Raw genomic sequence first — 17,003 nt, forward strand, 5'->3', positions numbered from 1 at the left:
AGACTAGACCAAACCTCTAACTATCCTACTGCAATGCAGTCTCATCATTTTATTATGTATTTGTTATAAAACACCATGGTAAAAGCAAATAGGGAATTGTGTGCATTGTTAACAGCCTCAACATTGCCTGAACTTGTAGGCACTGACTCCGTTACTTCAAACCAGCCTTACAGGGCAAAGCAATAGTCCAAACTTATACCTATGAAGTCACGGAATAAGAAAAATAGGACTAAAGGTATATAAATTTTAAAAGATTATGTGCATGAATCCGTAAGGTGAAGAGTTCATGACCTACTCACCAGAGGATGGAGGCGTCGATTTTCTGGAACTAGGAACGATGTCACCCAAACTGGATGAAGAGTTTCCTCCTGATTTACTGGAGTAAAGCAACAAATTAGTTGGAAGTTTCATATCTTTCTTAATAGTTATTCTACTTTATTTTTCACCTGCCTTCTAAATGAGTTGCTAGCTGAGAGAGAAACTATTTCTGACAGAGATATAGAATATACATCTTACACAAAACTTGTATACATTTCAAGGATTGAGGAACTGCAAACATCATCCATGCTCCTGGTTCTGCTGTGCAACTTCATTCTGCTGCATATGTTCTCACTACCTCATGATCTTAATACAATCCAACCATTAATGTGGCTACTGATATATAATTATTAATACTAACACTCATTACTAAGACTAATTCTTAAGCCAATGAGCATATCTGTTCCCTTTAACGGACAAATTATTGGTAGCTCCCTAATGAAAATGTTAGTATGTTTGCCTAGCATCTTTTCAATTTAATGAAAGTACAAATTCTTTTGCTGTCTCAATACAAGGTAGCACTTTGGGGAAAAAAAAGTCTCTCAAACGAAGACAAAGCAGTCTAAGGTTTTGTCAAGTTCTGCCTATCCAAGTTGTGAAAATGAAACAATATTTTTAGCCTTTTATTTGTTAACATAATTCTTGTGATAGTACTAGTTTCCAGTTCACCTTAAAATATTAATAAGCACTAAGTAAATGCATTTGCAGTGTAGGACAGTGTTATCTCCAGTGAGAAGTTCCGGAGAATGGAAGCCTTTACAATTTGGAAAGGGTCTGAATCACTGAGTCAAATTTGGCTGTATCAGAAGTATAAGGAACCTGATTCCCCCTGCTGAAGACAGCACACATAGGAAAGGCATTTCACTGCTAGCAAATGCAACTGAGCACTGCAGCATCCTGGTCTCCTCCTAGCATAGATGTGTTTTTCAAACACTGCTGCCCTTCCTTTTGAAGTAGGAAAGCCTCTCTGGCTTCCCAAATGTTCCCTAGACATTTTCTTAATTCTAGGTTCATATGCTGAGTCATCCTGGAAATATTTGTTTCCTATATACTCAAAGGGAAGCAAGTAACATTTGCTTCCACATGTGTTAATGTTTACTGGAAAACTGCTTTATTAAGAATTCTACAGTAAAGATAATATTATTACCATCTTGCAGTTTTGTTCGATACATTTGGAGACTGAATCTTTATTTTTATGTAATGATGGCTACAGTCAGAGACAGTGAACGATTTGATGTGAAACTTCCATCCTAAAATGTAGTATTCTTAAACGCTGTATTTGTAAGCAATGAATTTGACAAGACCAGAAAACGATTTCCCTATGAGGTACCTAACAGGCATTGATTTCAGCTTACAAATAAATTGATCTAAACATTTTCTGTAACTTCTAAAAGCAGCTTTAAAGGTGATTTTAGAAGGTTTTGAAATTGCAGGATCATGGAAACAAGTAACAAATGCTAAAGAATTCAGGGAGATCAAAATTTGTGCTTGCACATAGTAAACGTACTAACTGCAATGTATATTTGCAAATATTTTATGAAAATAAAATTGAATAGGCCACCACAGACTATCAATCTAAATATCTACTTTCTCTCTCTAATGGCAATGACATTAATTATATAAATAAATGCTAATTCCTTCAGTCTTTCAAAAAGTTTGTAACTACCAATTACAATAATTAAACAGAAGCATAGCATACACAGCATTAACTTCCAAGTTGTGTCACAGGCAATGCTACCATTTTTAATGATTTGTTGTTATTACCTGGAGTAGAATTTTCCTTGTTTTGCCTTTTGTTCATGCTGCAGCCTCATGTTTTCTAGTTTGACTGGGCTTGGTATGAATCCTATTTCACAGCCTTCTTTTACCAACCGTCCTATCCACCAGTCATTATTAAATTTCTACAAAAAAAAAAAAAAAAAAAAAAGCAATATACTAAGAAAATACTGCATTTGTCATCATTTTGGTATTATTTTTAATTTGCAGTTAAGCCATTTTATGTAATTCTTCCCTGCACTTAATCACTGTACTATGTTATTATGGCAATGAAGAAGAATAATTGTGGTAATATCCAGAAATATGTTAAAATAATGATACCTTGCAAATTATTAAATTGCAGAAACCTTCCTCCGCAGACTTCATATTCTCCCTGGCTGTTATTTCCACCCATTTCCCCATCTTTATGTTTTTCTGCTTCACAGATTTTTCCCCTCATACATGAGAGCTGCTTTTGTTTTCCCTTGATGTTTCTCCTTGGTGGACACCAGAGATTTCTTCTGATCTGCTCCTACCGACTGCAATAATTTTACAGCTGTGTAATAATCTATTTTTCCTACTCCATTATACTCAATTCTCTATTTGAAATAAAAAGTACTACTTCTCAAACTGTCCCACTTCTCTGAACTCACTAAAATCTTCTGAAATATGACTACATCCTGCTGCTTATATATGCTCTACTGCATACAGCTCATGTGATCTGCATCTTAAACGTACTATCATAGATCCACAAGGAATGGGTATCTTTGTATAGCTGAAAGCCCCTTGCAATTATACAAATGCACTGAATTTCAGCCATATGAAATATGAGATAATGACTACTCTAATTACTTTTATTTATACACAGTGGTTTTTGTTTGTTTTGCAAAGATCTGTAGAGCAGAACTATCTGCTTTTTCCATTATTATTTATTAATTTTTGGATGAGGTCACTCATGTATAGCCTCATATTCAATGCTTTAGGAGTTCCATGGGAACAACCCTAAAACACGAATTTTGGATAGTTTGGATTATTTATGAAACTGTAAGAGATCATCTGAATGGGAAGAAAAGTTGCCTCCTTGAATCTGAAGCTATGAATGTATATATTATAGTGCATGTTTCATTATTAAAGAAGTAGTTTTAACAGGTGTACAGTTAGGACTTAAACATGTAAAATGTGTGGGCTCCCATAAAAAGGAATTACTTCACTGAGAATACAAATGATGGTGGATCAATGATACACCACCTAAATTGCAGTATTATCTTTCATTTTGGCGACTGTAGGAATGTGATATTTGAAATGAACTTCAAGATATTTAGCTAACAAAAAATAAAGATTAAAATAAACTCACTTTTAAGCTCATAAAATATAAGGGTATCTGTAACATTCATCCTGTGGGATGCCTTTATGAGTAAGAATAACACTATTTAAAAGGGAGCTAATCTGGAATAGCAGTATCTCAAAGCTGTATTAGACTGAAGCGTATTATAAAAACCATAACCTTTCATTGCAAAATGCTAACCAAAGATATTTATGTGTGTTTAAAATATACTGTAGGATAATATAGGTGGAGGAAGACTATAGCAATTGAGCCAATGGAGGTTGTCGTTTTATGGAACTACGGTATACATGATGTCTGCAGAAGTAGTATCATTAACTTTGTAAAAGAAAGAGATAGATATCTAAAAACCACCACTAAATCAAAATATGAACAGCCACTACTTCTTTACACTGCTCTACAGTACAGCAGGCTACTACACAACCACATTAATCTTGGTAGTGAGGTGTCCAGCTCTCAAGGTGGAGGCTGGGGTGAGCAATTTTCTGTAATCAACCTGTGCTTGGAGTGCCAAGACAAATTACACGCGAAGCAGAATTATGGCCATGCACTAAAGCCTCAAAAGGTCCAGGAGCAACTATAGTACAGTGCTTGTTTCTTCAAGCAGGAAGGAATCCTTCATCTTTATATGTACTGAGCCTTAATGAATGTAAACTAATAATGAAAATAATCACTGCAGTACTTTTCACCACTGCCCATGCACATTTTGAACTGAGCTTTTTCTTGTCTGAGCCCTCCCAGCAGCACAGATCAGAGCATACTCCTCGCAGACAAGAAGAGAACAACAATGATCCAGTGTGGCCTTACAATGCAGGTCAAAGTTATTGGAGATTAACTTAGATTTCATTATTTCTAGCAACCAGTTAGGTATAAAATATAAAAGCAAAGCTACATTTTATAGTCAAGTATGGCTTTTTTTGCTTTTCATCTGAAAAAATGATTAAACTTTGGACATTTCAGTTCTCCCAGCATTAACTATAGGAAGCACAAAAATTACTGAAGGAGCAGTATCTGGTGGGATATCGCCCTGGAGAGTGAGGAGGGCATGGCCACAGAAGATGGAGAGGGAGGATGCGGCTGTGCAGGAAAGAGCTGCTGCTTGGGGCACACTCCTGAAGAGGTTCAACCCACCCAGATGCAACAGCTGCTGCCGAACACGGGACCAGAGAATTTAGGTCCAAGTCTGAATCCTTGTGAGTCCCTTCCTACCTCTCCATCTGGTGTGGGTGCAGCGTCCCTTCCACAATACAGCTCTGACCTAGCACCGCCAGATAGTCAACTTTCCTTAACTACTTAGAGAGAAAATCAGGTATTTTTAAAGGCAATTACCACAGAGAGCCTATTCTGTTACATCTGAAACTGCAAGAATATTTAGATCTATTTTTCCATTGCTCAATGCTAGATGCAGTTGCAGACAACGTAACAACTCAACTGAGCTAAGCCTCCTTTCAAGGCATTTCTGAAGATCCAGAAAAGTTCAGAAAACTTTTTCTTCCTCATTTTCTCCCATGCATATTTACATGTGAGTCTAAGTTGTGCTGGGAGGAAAAAGCATAAATTATAACAGAAGATCTGCTAACAGTGTATTTCTGGTTCATATGGAAACAGAGGAAACACCTGATGTGAAGTCTGAGATTATGACCTCATTTGAAATGCAGACAGAATAGATGACTATACAAAATCATTTATTTAACCAAATTGTGCTGTATTTTCCAGTGTTCCCAGTCTCACCAAAGAATACTGATGGTTTTCTTTTGACAGGACTCTGTACCTGCTCATCTCTACTTCTGTCACAAGAGAAAGCAATTATTGTGCACTATCATCGGGTAGAAAAAACATTTCCTTTACTATATACAATCTGAGTCCAAATTAATGGGTTTTTTTGGTGTGTTTGACATATATGGAAAAAGATCATCATTAGTCATCAGTATGAAGGCACCGAAGTCTGTTTCTTGTGTTTCCTTAGCCTCTGTACACCTGCATTTCTACCTGTGTATTAGGAATGCTTATCGCCTCCACAAAGCATCTGCACTAGCAGATTCCTTGTGCATTATCGTAACTACTGAGGGATTTTTTGATAGTCTAAAATGGCGCAAAGCTATAACTTTAAATGCATGGCTACGCTGCTCTCATGCCTAAGCTAACTTCTTAGTTCTTCTGCTATAAATTTCTATTTCCAGATGGACTATTTTATGACGAAACACAATGGAATATGACCAGAAGCTGGGAAAATTTGTAAAATGAGGGAATCATTCAGAAGGGACCAGGGGGCTGCTATGGAGGGCCTGTATGGGAAAGTTACTAAGTTATTTGCTTTATATTGTTTTTCAAGAAGCAGAAAATGAAAATTATTTCAGGTGATTGAAACTGTAAAAATTGGAAATTTTTAAAGCCAAACTACAGAAGAAATCCAATACAGCTTACACAAAGTGCCTTTTTTGACAGTTGCTATCATCATGAAACATCACATCAGTTCTTCAGTATGTAACTGTTAACAAAATACTGTCTGTGCCAGGGAAGTAACATCACTGAAAAGAAGGAGACCTGAGGATTTCAGGGTTAACTGAGATTCAGTCACACAAACAAAAGAGAACCAACCCTCGGCTGCTGAATCACAATGAACCCTCATAGAATCAGAATGGTAAAATCCTGAAAAATTATACCATTGAATATGCAGATGTAGACTTTCAAAGCTCAAAATAAATTAGTTTTACTAAAGAAGAAAAGCATTCACTTTCCAAACTTTATTAATTTGATTGTAAAGAAATTATGTCATCGCTTTTATAGGAATAATATTTCAAGGAATATTCAGTTCCTTATTTTATAGCATTTGTATAGTGCTTTGACAATGTGAAGTGTTATCTTAATGTTAAGAAATAGTAGCCCTATAACTCAGACCCTTAAAGGGAGATGCACTTACTTGTCTAGTTTTACTTACTTCTTTAACATGAAGAAAATCTTTAGCCTCAAATGAGATGGCCATGCCTGGGACTGGAACATCATCATCGTGAGCTGCACTGTACCCAACATTTGTCCGAACTGCAAATGCAACTGGTTTTGTCTGCAAAACAAAGGATAAATGGCATGAAGATTTCCCTCGCAAACACATACATATATACAGATGTACACAGAGACTGTGATTTATGTAAGTTATCTTTTTTAAATCATAAAAATTACAGAGAAGGCTCAAAGCATCCATGAAGAACATCATGTTTACTTACCTCAGTAATTTAATATCAACACATTTGATAGAATATGAGATTATTTTCTAGCTGCTAGCACTCTGAATTCATTTGGAGTAAGTCAAACCAGTAATTAGAAATCATAAAGCAGTTGGCAATTCATATACTATGTGCAGCTTGCAGTTCTGCTGCCACACTTGCCTAGAGCTATGGAGGGGCACATGCCAGCCCTCAAGCAGTCTTCAGGGAAATCACAAATTAGGAGAAGCAGTGCCAGCAGCTTCCAGTGACCCCTAAAGCAAGACACCTCACTGCAGAGCAATTCCAAGAGCAAAGTAACATGCCCTCAGATTGTCAGCTCATTACCAAATACCAATGACACAGAAATTTACTAGTTCCAATAATTCATCCTATGACCTATAGTGGTAGTTGATATCAATGAGTTACAGGATTTTCACAAGTTTTATTTTCAAGGAGAGGTTGCAGGAAGAGTCAACAGCTCCCTGGCCCCACAACTGTTCTCCACCCTCCTGCACAACTTCTCATTCCAAGCTCCACTGATGCTGAAACACCTTTCTACGGTTAAGCAAGCAGTAAAAGCTGCTCAGCCTAGCCTACAGCTACGGAGGGCTTCCTTTTCTCAGAGGTACAACCAGAATGCAGGAGAACAACCTTTATTCTGGTTTATTCTATGCCAAACAACACCTTGAGCTTGCTTTCCTGACAAAGGATCCCTGGGACCCACTGTTGTCCTACCCCAGGCTAAACTTTTAGCACATCCCAAACTCCTCCACACTGCTGTTATAATCTAGTCTGAAGTCCCTGTACATTATGGCTTGTAAAATATTTTTAAAGGCAGGAGCTGAGTCTCAGAGGTGCTCACGAGGGATTGTGGAAGGCATGACATAACTTATCATCTTAAAATATACTAAGACTTCTACCAGACAACAATTTTAGCTTTATTAGTCGGTATCCATCATCACTTCAGCCTGGCTAAAAATATGGTATTTTGCTCAGATGACAAGCAAAAAAACTGTCTCATTTCCTACATAAGCAACTGCTTCCATTTATTCTCAAAAAAAAAAAAAGAATATGAAAATGCATCCCGAATTCATGACAGCAAACCTGAACACCTGAAACCAAAAATCATGCTATATTTTTCTGATTACTAAAAATCCCTGCCTGCTTCATCCAGGTTTTACTCTGTTAAACTGTATAGTGCTAGGAGACAGAAATCTGCCACCTTAAAATACGTGATAAAATAATGAGGGAGATACATAAATAATTCTAAAGACAATATCATGCTACCTGGTCTGGAAAGGACAGCTGGAAGTAAAGGGAGAGTAGGTTCCCTATTGCTTAATTTAGGTCTAATGTGCTGTAAAAGCCACAGGGTTCCAATAAAGCAGATTTTAAAACTCCTTAAATAGGCCTATATTTGAATGAATTACCACAGTCAAACAATTTACATCTAAGTGCACATTCTAGGAAGGCTTTTTAATTTAGAAGGAGAAACAATGAGCTATTTTGTAACAGTGGGGTTGAGAGAGTCTCCCTAGCCAGAAGTGAAACAGGCAGTTTCAACAAAAACAAATTTTGGGAGGGGATTGCAGAATGGGCTTCATATTTATGTGGTGTTCTATATCTAAATATGTATTTGTATGAAGAGATGATCAGGAAATTATTGGAAAAGGACATTATCCCATCTGTTCTTTCTTCCAGAATTAGTGGAAAAATCTTAGGGAAGGTTGGGTAGAAGAAAGGTTGGGTAGAAGGACTCTAAAGACTGAAACTGGTACCAATTTAACAGGTGCTCTTTTAAACCGGAAAGCCTATGGCACACTAAAAAATTAAATGCAGCTGAATATAGTTATGGGTTGAAATCACACATCCCAAGAGGTCAATGTCTTTCTTGGTGTTTAGCCAGAATCAGAATGTTGCAAATAAGTTGATTGCTTTTCTTTTCACGTCACCTGAACAGAAACAGTATGTTAACAAAGAGGAGTGCTGTGTGAAACGCAGTAATAAAATAAACAGTATCTTCACTTTCAACAAGGAAAATCCTATTGCTGTTAGAACACGCTGAAGATGTTACTCAATAGATATAGGTGGTATCAATAAGATGATTGTATTTGCACTGTGCAACAGAAAAAAAGTTCAAATCAGGAACAGCATTTAAAAAATACACAGACACAACTGGTAAGTGGATCAAATTCATCCATTAACAGGGAAAATATGTAGAAAAATATGTATAACGAGGGAACTGTTTTAGGTGAGTTTAGTAGATGTTCTTATTAGCTACCATCCTATGTTAGAAAATGATAGACTTTTCTTTTTTATTAAAAAACAATAAAAAAAAACCCCCAATAGCTAGCTGAACTCATTGTGTTGGGTGTCTTTCTCATACCCTGAAATTTTCCAGTGTGCTGCAGAGTTGAGGCACCTAAGAGCAGTTTCTGAACGCCAGTATGAAAGACAGGCATGTCCCTTACTAAGCCCATGGTAAGTTAACCTTGTCATTACACAGATGGACTGTTAGAAGGGCATCAAGATATGCTTATGCATTCTTGATTACATATCTAAAAATGAGCGTTAATGAAAATGACCATCCAAAAAATAAAATTTGGTGATTCCTCCACAACAGTTTAAAAACCTTGCAGTCTGAGTATGTCCACTCTCTAGCAGCCCAAATTTGTGTCTTACTGAACTCCTCTGCTATGCTCAGTTATTACTAGCACTCAGCTACCCAACCCAAAAGGCAGCAAACGATCACAGAATCCACAAAGAAAAAACATAGTCACACACGCACTGAGTTCAGTGATATCATCTATCTTCCTCAAAAATAAAAGGTAACAAATTACTGGGATTTACTATGCTTAAAAAACCCCCACAACTTTCCTGAATTTTAAAATTAGAGACTAACAGAGTTGATGCTTTCTATGCTATTACTCATTTCAATACTGAAAATACAGATATGAATAAGCATTAAATTGTCAAATCTAAACAATACTTCATCATTAAATAGTACAGCATGGAATAAATCATTCATTGTATTAAGAATGATCTTTTTGTAAAGCATAGTAAACTGTCATTGTAGAAATGAATCTCAGAACAAGAATGGAAATATTAAGGAACAACCTTTGCCAAACACTGATAAGGGGGATAATACACCTGCTTATCTATTCTCATATTTGCTATATCCTCTAGTGAATATGAAAAATGCTCAACAGAGTATTGTGACTTACTCATAATAGTATCAGCGGATGAAAGAATTTAGGCTGACTAAAGACTCAAAAATCTCTGCTGCACTGCAACAAACAGACATCTTCAGCAAGTAAATGTCCTTGACATACTTCTAAGAAATGATCTAGAATTTCCTATGAGGGCACACCTGACTACCCACGAAAAAGAGAATAATGGAAACTACTCCAGAACTATCTTAAGGTGAAAGTTTAGTAGCAGGTAAAAACACCTCTGTCATTTTCTGCCATTGAAAAATTAATGTAAAACTCCGAGTAGAAAAAACAAAGCAGAACATTGAGCTACAGATATTCACAGAAATGGTGTGTCCCATTTTAGATACTTGACATACTGGTAGAAAGGGAGACTGAAGTACCATGGGATTAGACTACAATAATTCATCTAATTGAATATTTAAAACTAATTAATTTATAAAAGTTAAATGCTAGCTTTTTTACATAAATAAATAATTCTGGCGTCATAGAACTGTCAAATTGACTACTTTTTCTTTTCTTGAACTACATTGTCTTGAACTAAAAAAATAAAATAAAATCCAGCTGTTATGTAATTAGGGCCTTATGTAATTTTTTCCCTTTACATATGCATATGTATATTTTAAAATATATCTAGCATCTGCTTACATATCCTCCAGTTCTAAAATTAGACTAGGTCAAAACAGTTAAGCACTTTCTGTTCACTCTCTCAATCTCCATGAAAATGTGATGTCAGTTTAGCATTCAGTTAATGCACAGTCTGGAGTAGGACAGATGCTCCCAGATGTTAAACAGTTTAACATTTCATCTCTCTCAAGAGAAACAATGCAGCCTGTAAAAGTTCATGTATCTTCAGAATGAACATTTCCACTTTGTTTTCCCTTCTTCCCCTGTAAAAATACAACATTCAACAGACCAAATAACCCCACAAGGAGAACACTAACCACACCACAGACATCACCATCATCCCTACCACTAGGGCAGCAGGGAACACGTGCTGGAGGGGCGTTCTTCATGAAACAATTTCAGCTTCTGGCTTAAATTCAGATTATGAAACAATGAAACCTTATTCACCAACTGTTAAACTGACTCTGGCTGTCCAGTTTTGGTAATGGACATAAATTTAAACAGGAGTAGTGAGACCTTATTTAATTTTCACTTTTTCCATCTGTACTTCACTTCTTCCTTTTGGTTCACAAGTTGTATTCACTTTATACATCTTCATGCCAACCTTTGTTACTAAATCAATAGAATTTACAGTATTATTGTACTCTACTACTTATGTTCCTTCACCCTTGTTTTGTCACTAACTTGTATTGAATGCATACACCAACATTTGCACATTGTATCTGCCTCAGCCAATTTGTCAGTTGAAATGAGTTTGCACCTGTTTGGTTGAATTTGTATTTGAGAAATATTTCACCCAATAACAGAACAAAATAGTACAATCTGTTTTCTAGTAATGTACTTAAAACATGACAGGGTCCCTTTTTTCTTGTAACTCGTTTCAGATTTTTTATGCTGTGCCATAAACCCAGTGGATGCAGGCCCTGGGGATCCCAGACAAGGAGGCAAACTTTCTGACACAGAATTTGCTCTCAGAACAGGTCATCTCCCTCACGGCCACTGATTTTGGGAATGTTGCTTGATAACTGAGGTAGTTCTATTCCCCATCCACTACCAGAACGTAGAAAAACAGATTAGAGCATTCTCCAAAGCGTTTTCATTTACACTGAAGTTGTCCTATGTGAAGCAATGACTCTAGGGCTAGAGAAATACAAGCAAGGCTTAAGGCTACCTTTACTTTCTTTAGCAGTAGGTGATCAGGGTCTAGAGTCTGTGATCCATCTCATTTCTCACTCTATTACATCATTCCCACTGTAGAGGTACACTGTATTTACAGCAGTTTAAATGAAACAGAGTGCTAATCTGAATGCATCTTTCATGAGGGCAATGGCAGCTAAGTCAAGAACTGACTCACAGAACTACTTCAGTTACCATTTTGACAAGTTGGTTGTCAAAGTTAGCAACTGTGGTGAAGTTTGGAAAACTTGTCTCAAAGCAAGTCTCCTTCCTCACCACTTCTACATAAATGCGACGCATCCTTCATCACAGCCACTTTTTACAGATGCCTGTAACCTTGTCGTGAAAGCAAGGAATTCTTTTTCTCCAGAGTAATGAATATAATGGGTCTCTCTTGAAACACTACCACGTTCGCACTCCTGAAAATTTAAAATACCACACAGGGGTTTTTTGTCAGCTGAAGAAAGACGATACTACTACTGAACTTTTCATTAGAGGTCTTGGTAGGAAGTAAATATGTCAGACAATGACCTACATTTGGCACTATTTCCACAGAGTAGCCCTGTACGTAATGAAACAGGGCTATAAGCAATATTAATACCTCACGTAGGACAAAGATCTATAGCAGTGTGATGGCCTGGTAACTGCTCTCTTAAAATATGTCACTTTATTTTGCCCAGCTGTTGAGACTGAGAGCCAAATATATAAGGCAAAAGCAGTTTAAAACCTAGATGTTTTACAGAATTATGTGATTTTCATTACTATTTTAAAGAAGTTTAAAATGACATGAAAGATATATTGTCACAAAAGCAGCTCAAGAATGCAAAAATAAACAATAATACTTAATTTTTATTTTTTTTAATTCTGTACACTAATCTATACATCTGTTACACAAGAAATAAAAATCAAACCCACATGAATACACAAGCAGTTCACATCCTAAATGTTGATTATTGCAGGAGCCTCATTACAGATAAGTAATTGACCAGCCTCTAACAATAGCATCTGCTCAGCAATCTCATTGCTAAGGAAGCAATGACAATTCATGGATGTCCCAATCCAAAACCAGAGTATACCTGCTGTCACTAAAAGTAGAAATCAATACTATGACTTTCCAGCAAAGATTAGGCCTTCTTTTATTGGTGTGGGTGTATGCATCAAACAAATCTGGTTGCAAGACAGAACCACAGAAGAACTGAGGTTGGAAAGGGCCTCTGGTGTCAGCTAGTCCAATCCCTGCTCAAAGCAGGTCTGGACAGATCAGGCTGCTCAAGGCTGTGTCCAGGCATGTCTTGAGCACCTCCAAGGACAGACACCACAATCTCTCTGTGCATCCTGCCCAGTATTTGACCACTCTTATGGTAAAAAACCATACAGGAACTATAGTTCACTCATACATCTACGAGTGAGGGGCCTGATCTATATAATAGACAACAGATACTCGATTTTACTCTGCAGTATAGGAAAATGAAGTGGTATTACAAGTGGAAACCTCCAATTTCCAGTTCTAACTGTAAGTTGTCTAAAAAGAGGGGGTTTTTTAACCACTAGGTCAAGGGCTTTGTGTGTGTGTGTGATATGCTATTATTTCCAGTTAAGACTGCAGTTGTATTACTTTCCTGCAGCAGACAGCACTGACCTCATAACTATCTAATGCCTGAGGCTCAAGTCTCAGATTAGTGCCTCCCTGTGCAAGGTGCTGTACTCAGCACTTCCAACAACTGAAAGAGCTGAAAAAAAGTATAGTGGGAGAACAAAACACAATAAACTTGTAGTTAATAATTAGCAGCCTGAGTACAACAGCAGTACAATGAAATTTAAACTCTTCTGAATTATTTAAGGCTTTTGATAGCATGGATCTCTCCTGAGGCATTTGGGAGAGAAGTGGTCAGCCAGAACAGATAGTCCTGGAGCGAAATGCCATTACTGACTCAGGCACTGAGAAATTATTTGATCTGAGTACCTTTTAACATCTATTTCCAAAACTAAGGCAATGTGAACTATACTCAGCCACCACTATCGCCTGCATGCTGCCTTACCAAACGTTGGCTCACCAAATTCTTGCCTAGGAAACATCATAACCGCTGCTCTCCAGCGCCTAACACCAACATGCACCCTCCTGCAAGAGCAGCCAGCAAGGAGACATACCCATCACACAGGCCACCACTGCTATCAGTTTTCCTCTTGGACTCTCTAAGCAGGTTGCAAGTGTCACTGCCTGGACATTCAGCTATTAAAGCTTAAGTATGATTTTCCCTGGGATTGAGACCCATTTGAGGGAAAATTTCCTGAGGAAATCTCTGAATCCTTTCAGTTCTTTGGTATTTCTGATACAGCAATGCCTGCTTTCAATGGTAAAGAAGGAAAATTTAACACATCCAGCTGGTACAAAAGAGTCTGCCAGATTCATTTTTTCTTACACAACAGGTAGGTTTAAGAGGTTTTTTTGTCCTCTTGAGATACTTTTGTTACTATTTTAGCTCATCTTCACACACAGCTTGAAAGTTATTTTTCCTACTTCCTTTTACGAAATCGTATCTGAATAGAGAGTCACCGATGTCGGTTTACATTCAGCTCAGGAGGCAGCAAAGACTGAAATAGCTTTAGTGACGCACACAGAGCTTTCTCATATGAGTGGGGTCTTTTTTTATTAGAGCATAATGCCAAAACTCATCGGCGGCTGTGTGTTGTTTGCATGCAAGTGTGCCAGGAAGGTGGCTCTTCAGTACCATCCACTTGGGGAGTTAACAGGAACAACTGGAAACAGGCACAGCTGAAAAAGTCTGTTTGTGCTTATGGAAAACATGCTTATTCTGGCAGCAAAAGCCAGCAGATGAAAACTGTAATTTGCAACAAAAATACTGTGTTGGGATTTCAAGTTCTTTTTTTCAATGTCAGAGTGAGGACATTTTATGCTTATGAGACATTTTAAGCTTATGAGACAGCATTTTAGTAGATCTTAGCTTTTTGGCTAAATTAAGGTTCACATAGATAAAAGATCTGCAGCAACATTTTCAGGCTGTTCGCAAACAAATATTATCCAGGAAAAGCATAAATTTGTGACACAGCAAGCTAAAGTAACCAATAAATCAACAATGCAACGGTTAGCTAAAAATGTAGATACTATTAACAAAAGCTCCTGAAAATAGCTATATAACTGAAAATTTTCTTAATTATTATGCATGCAAGTTTTATTGCTAGTTCCAACATTTAAATAATTTGCACTTCATTTTTTTCAATTGAATCAGAAAGTCTCTATGACTGCTAGAGCCAAAGGTTAATGTTAAAATGTTTCACTTTTACATAATAAATTAAGCATGTGGTTTTTAAGAAACTATGAAGAAAAATTCTTCCTTTATTATATACATACATTATGCAGCTAGAGTGGTCTATTTCTAGGAGTTACATGAATACATGTTCCAAGGATGGTATTTTAGAGTTTGAAAGGTCTTAACTAATATGCTAAACAAAATCTGAGAAGTTATGTCAGCATATGGTAAACACTACAGTTGACTCAATGCTCCTGCCCATTTCACATGATTACACTTTATGGCCATAGCAGCCATCATAGAATGATAGAATGAATCATAGAATGATTTGGATTGGAAGAGACCTTAAAGATCATTTAGTTCCACCCACCCTTCCATAAGCAGGGGCAAATTCCACTAGACCTTATCCATTAGACACTTACCCTTACCCGTTAGACTACTCTTTAACTAACTATTGTTTCTGTAAGTATTTCACTATCAGAGCTAATTCTCATACGTAAATTCAAATGGAATCTCTTCTGCAAATCTCCCTCACAGCCTAGATACAGATTACAGAAATTGTAACATGTAGCATATACCTTTAAACTGTGCTGGAAGAACATTTATTAAAGTTGAATGTTAAAATCCCAGGCTCTGGGAAAATGAGAATGGAGGTACCTTTAACTTAAAGGAATGGTGCTGGTATCTTTAACTGAGCCTTCACTGTGTATACTACTACGGTACTAGTCATTAACTTCATAATCATATATTCTCTCTGCCTCAGTACTGTACCTTGCATGCAGGAAAGATCTCCCCTTGCGGCAGATTGTCCTGGGTTTAAACCACAACACAGATCAAGAATGTATGAAAGCCTAGGAGTTCTCTAGAGAGTCTTATACTTCTCCAGTGGATTAATTTTTGCCACCAAAAAGCGAGGATCACAAAGTCCAACTGAGAATGGCAAGCAGTCTCTAAGGGATGAGTTATCTCTTAAGATGGCATGAATCACCTTTGCCTCTCTCTATCCCTGAAACAGAGAACTAAAGCACCAAACCCTTGCTATTCAGCATACCAAATCCTACCCACAATTCAGTGTTATGGTTGGAAGGTTTCTTAAATTTGTCACTCAACATTATTATAAACTTTTGTTCTCAGTCTGTGACTTAGTGGTCCAGCTCCAACACTGTAAGGACAAATTAAAGCTCACGCAGCATTCAGATAGCTTCTGCACAAGACCCCACAAAAACAAGAAATCACTAGAGAATTGAATACATCTACTTAATATGCAGTAAATATAACACTGGGCCACTACAAAAAAGAGAACAAAAAAGCAGAAACAAAATAATCAACAATTACTTGTTAAATATAATCAGACTATACAGTAAAGACTATAGAATTATGCATCTGCACACAAAAGTTAAGCTAGCACATACCACTTCACATTTTTCATTTTCTAGCTTTACAGCACTGAATATTGTGTACTTTGTTTGTTTATTTTTAAATGTAATTGTGTGTGTGTGTGTGCAATTTTCTACTTTTAAATAAAACAACAAAATGATCCCTTAAGTAATACATTTCTAGTGTCACGCTGACCTTTTCATACACCATCAGTATGACTGAAACCTTTACATCCACTGCCAAAAACTCCTTGTAACTGCAATCACAGAATTAACAGACTGCAAATGGTTTACTATTCTGTAAAAGAAATAGTACTAGACCTGAGGCACGCTTTGGCTGTGCTCTCAAATATTTGCTGAAAGCAGAACCACTGTGAGACTTGGGAAGTAGAGCTATTTAAATTAAAGCTAGTCAGAAATGTAGTTTATCTGATTTTTTTTTTTTTTTAAATGAAGTCTAGCTGAAGCTGATATGAAGCATATAAAGTATCAGGACAGATATCTTAATTTTGGAAGAATGACCAAACAATAAAAGAAAAATAAAAAAAATTCTATGTCACTAACTTCGTCTATTGTAATTCCCCTCTATCTATTAAAATCCTTATTTTGCCCTTCAGGCTAAAATGGCCATCTTGAGTCCTCATCCTGATCACCACTGTGGCCATGCCCATCTGGGAGAGCAGTAAGTGCTTAGCCCTTACCCTTCTCTTTCCATGGGAGAGTTC

At 36.9% G+C, this 17,003-nt stretch overlaps 1 protein-coding gene across 3 annotated transcripts in view; it reads right to left on the minus strand.

Moving 5' to 3' along the window:
- CACNB2 (calcium channel, voltage-dependent, beta 2 subunit) overlaps window positions 1–17,003 on the minus strand; it is an 84,707-nt gene that overhangs the window by 33,166 nt on the left and 34,538 nt on the right. For all 3 annotated transcript variants that reach the window (XM_010021336.1, XM_010021335.1, XM_010021334.1), the window contains exons 3-5: window positions 6,354–6,476; window positions 2,083–2,219; window positions 300–376 (exon numbers count right to left, since the gene is read on the minus strand). In XM_010021336.1, coding sequence (XP_010019638.1) covers window positions 300–376; window positions 2,083–2,219; window positions 6,354–6,476 — 337 coding nt within the window. The remainder of the gene's footprint in view (window positions 1–299; window positions 377–2,082; window positions 2,220–6,353; window positions 6,477–17,003) is intronic.

This window comes from Nestor notabilis, unplaced genomic scaffold (genome assembly GCF_000696875.1).
Source record: "Nestor notabilis isolate BGI_N333 unplaced genomic scaffold, ASM69687v1 scaffold8539, whole genome shotgun sequence".
NCBI classification, from domain to species: domain Eukaryota; kingdom Metazoa; phylum Chordata; class Aves; order Psittaciformes; family Psittacidae; genus Nestor; species Nestor notabilis.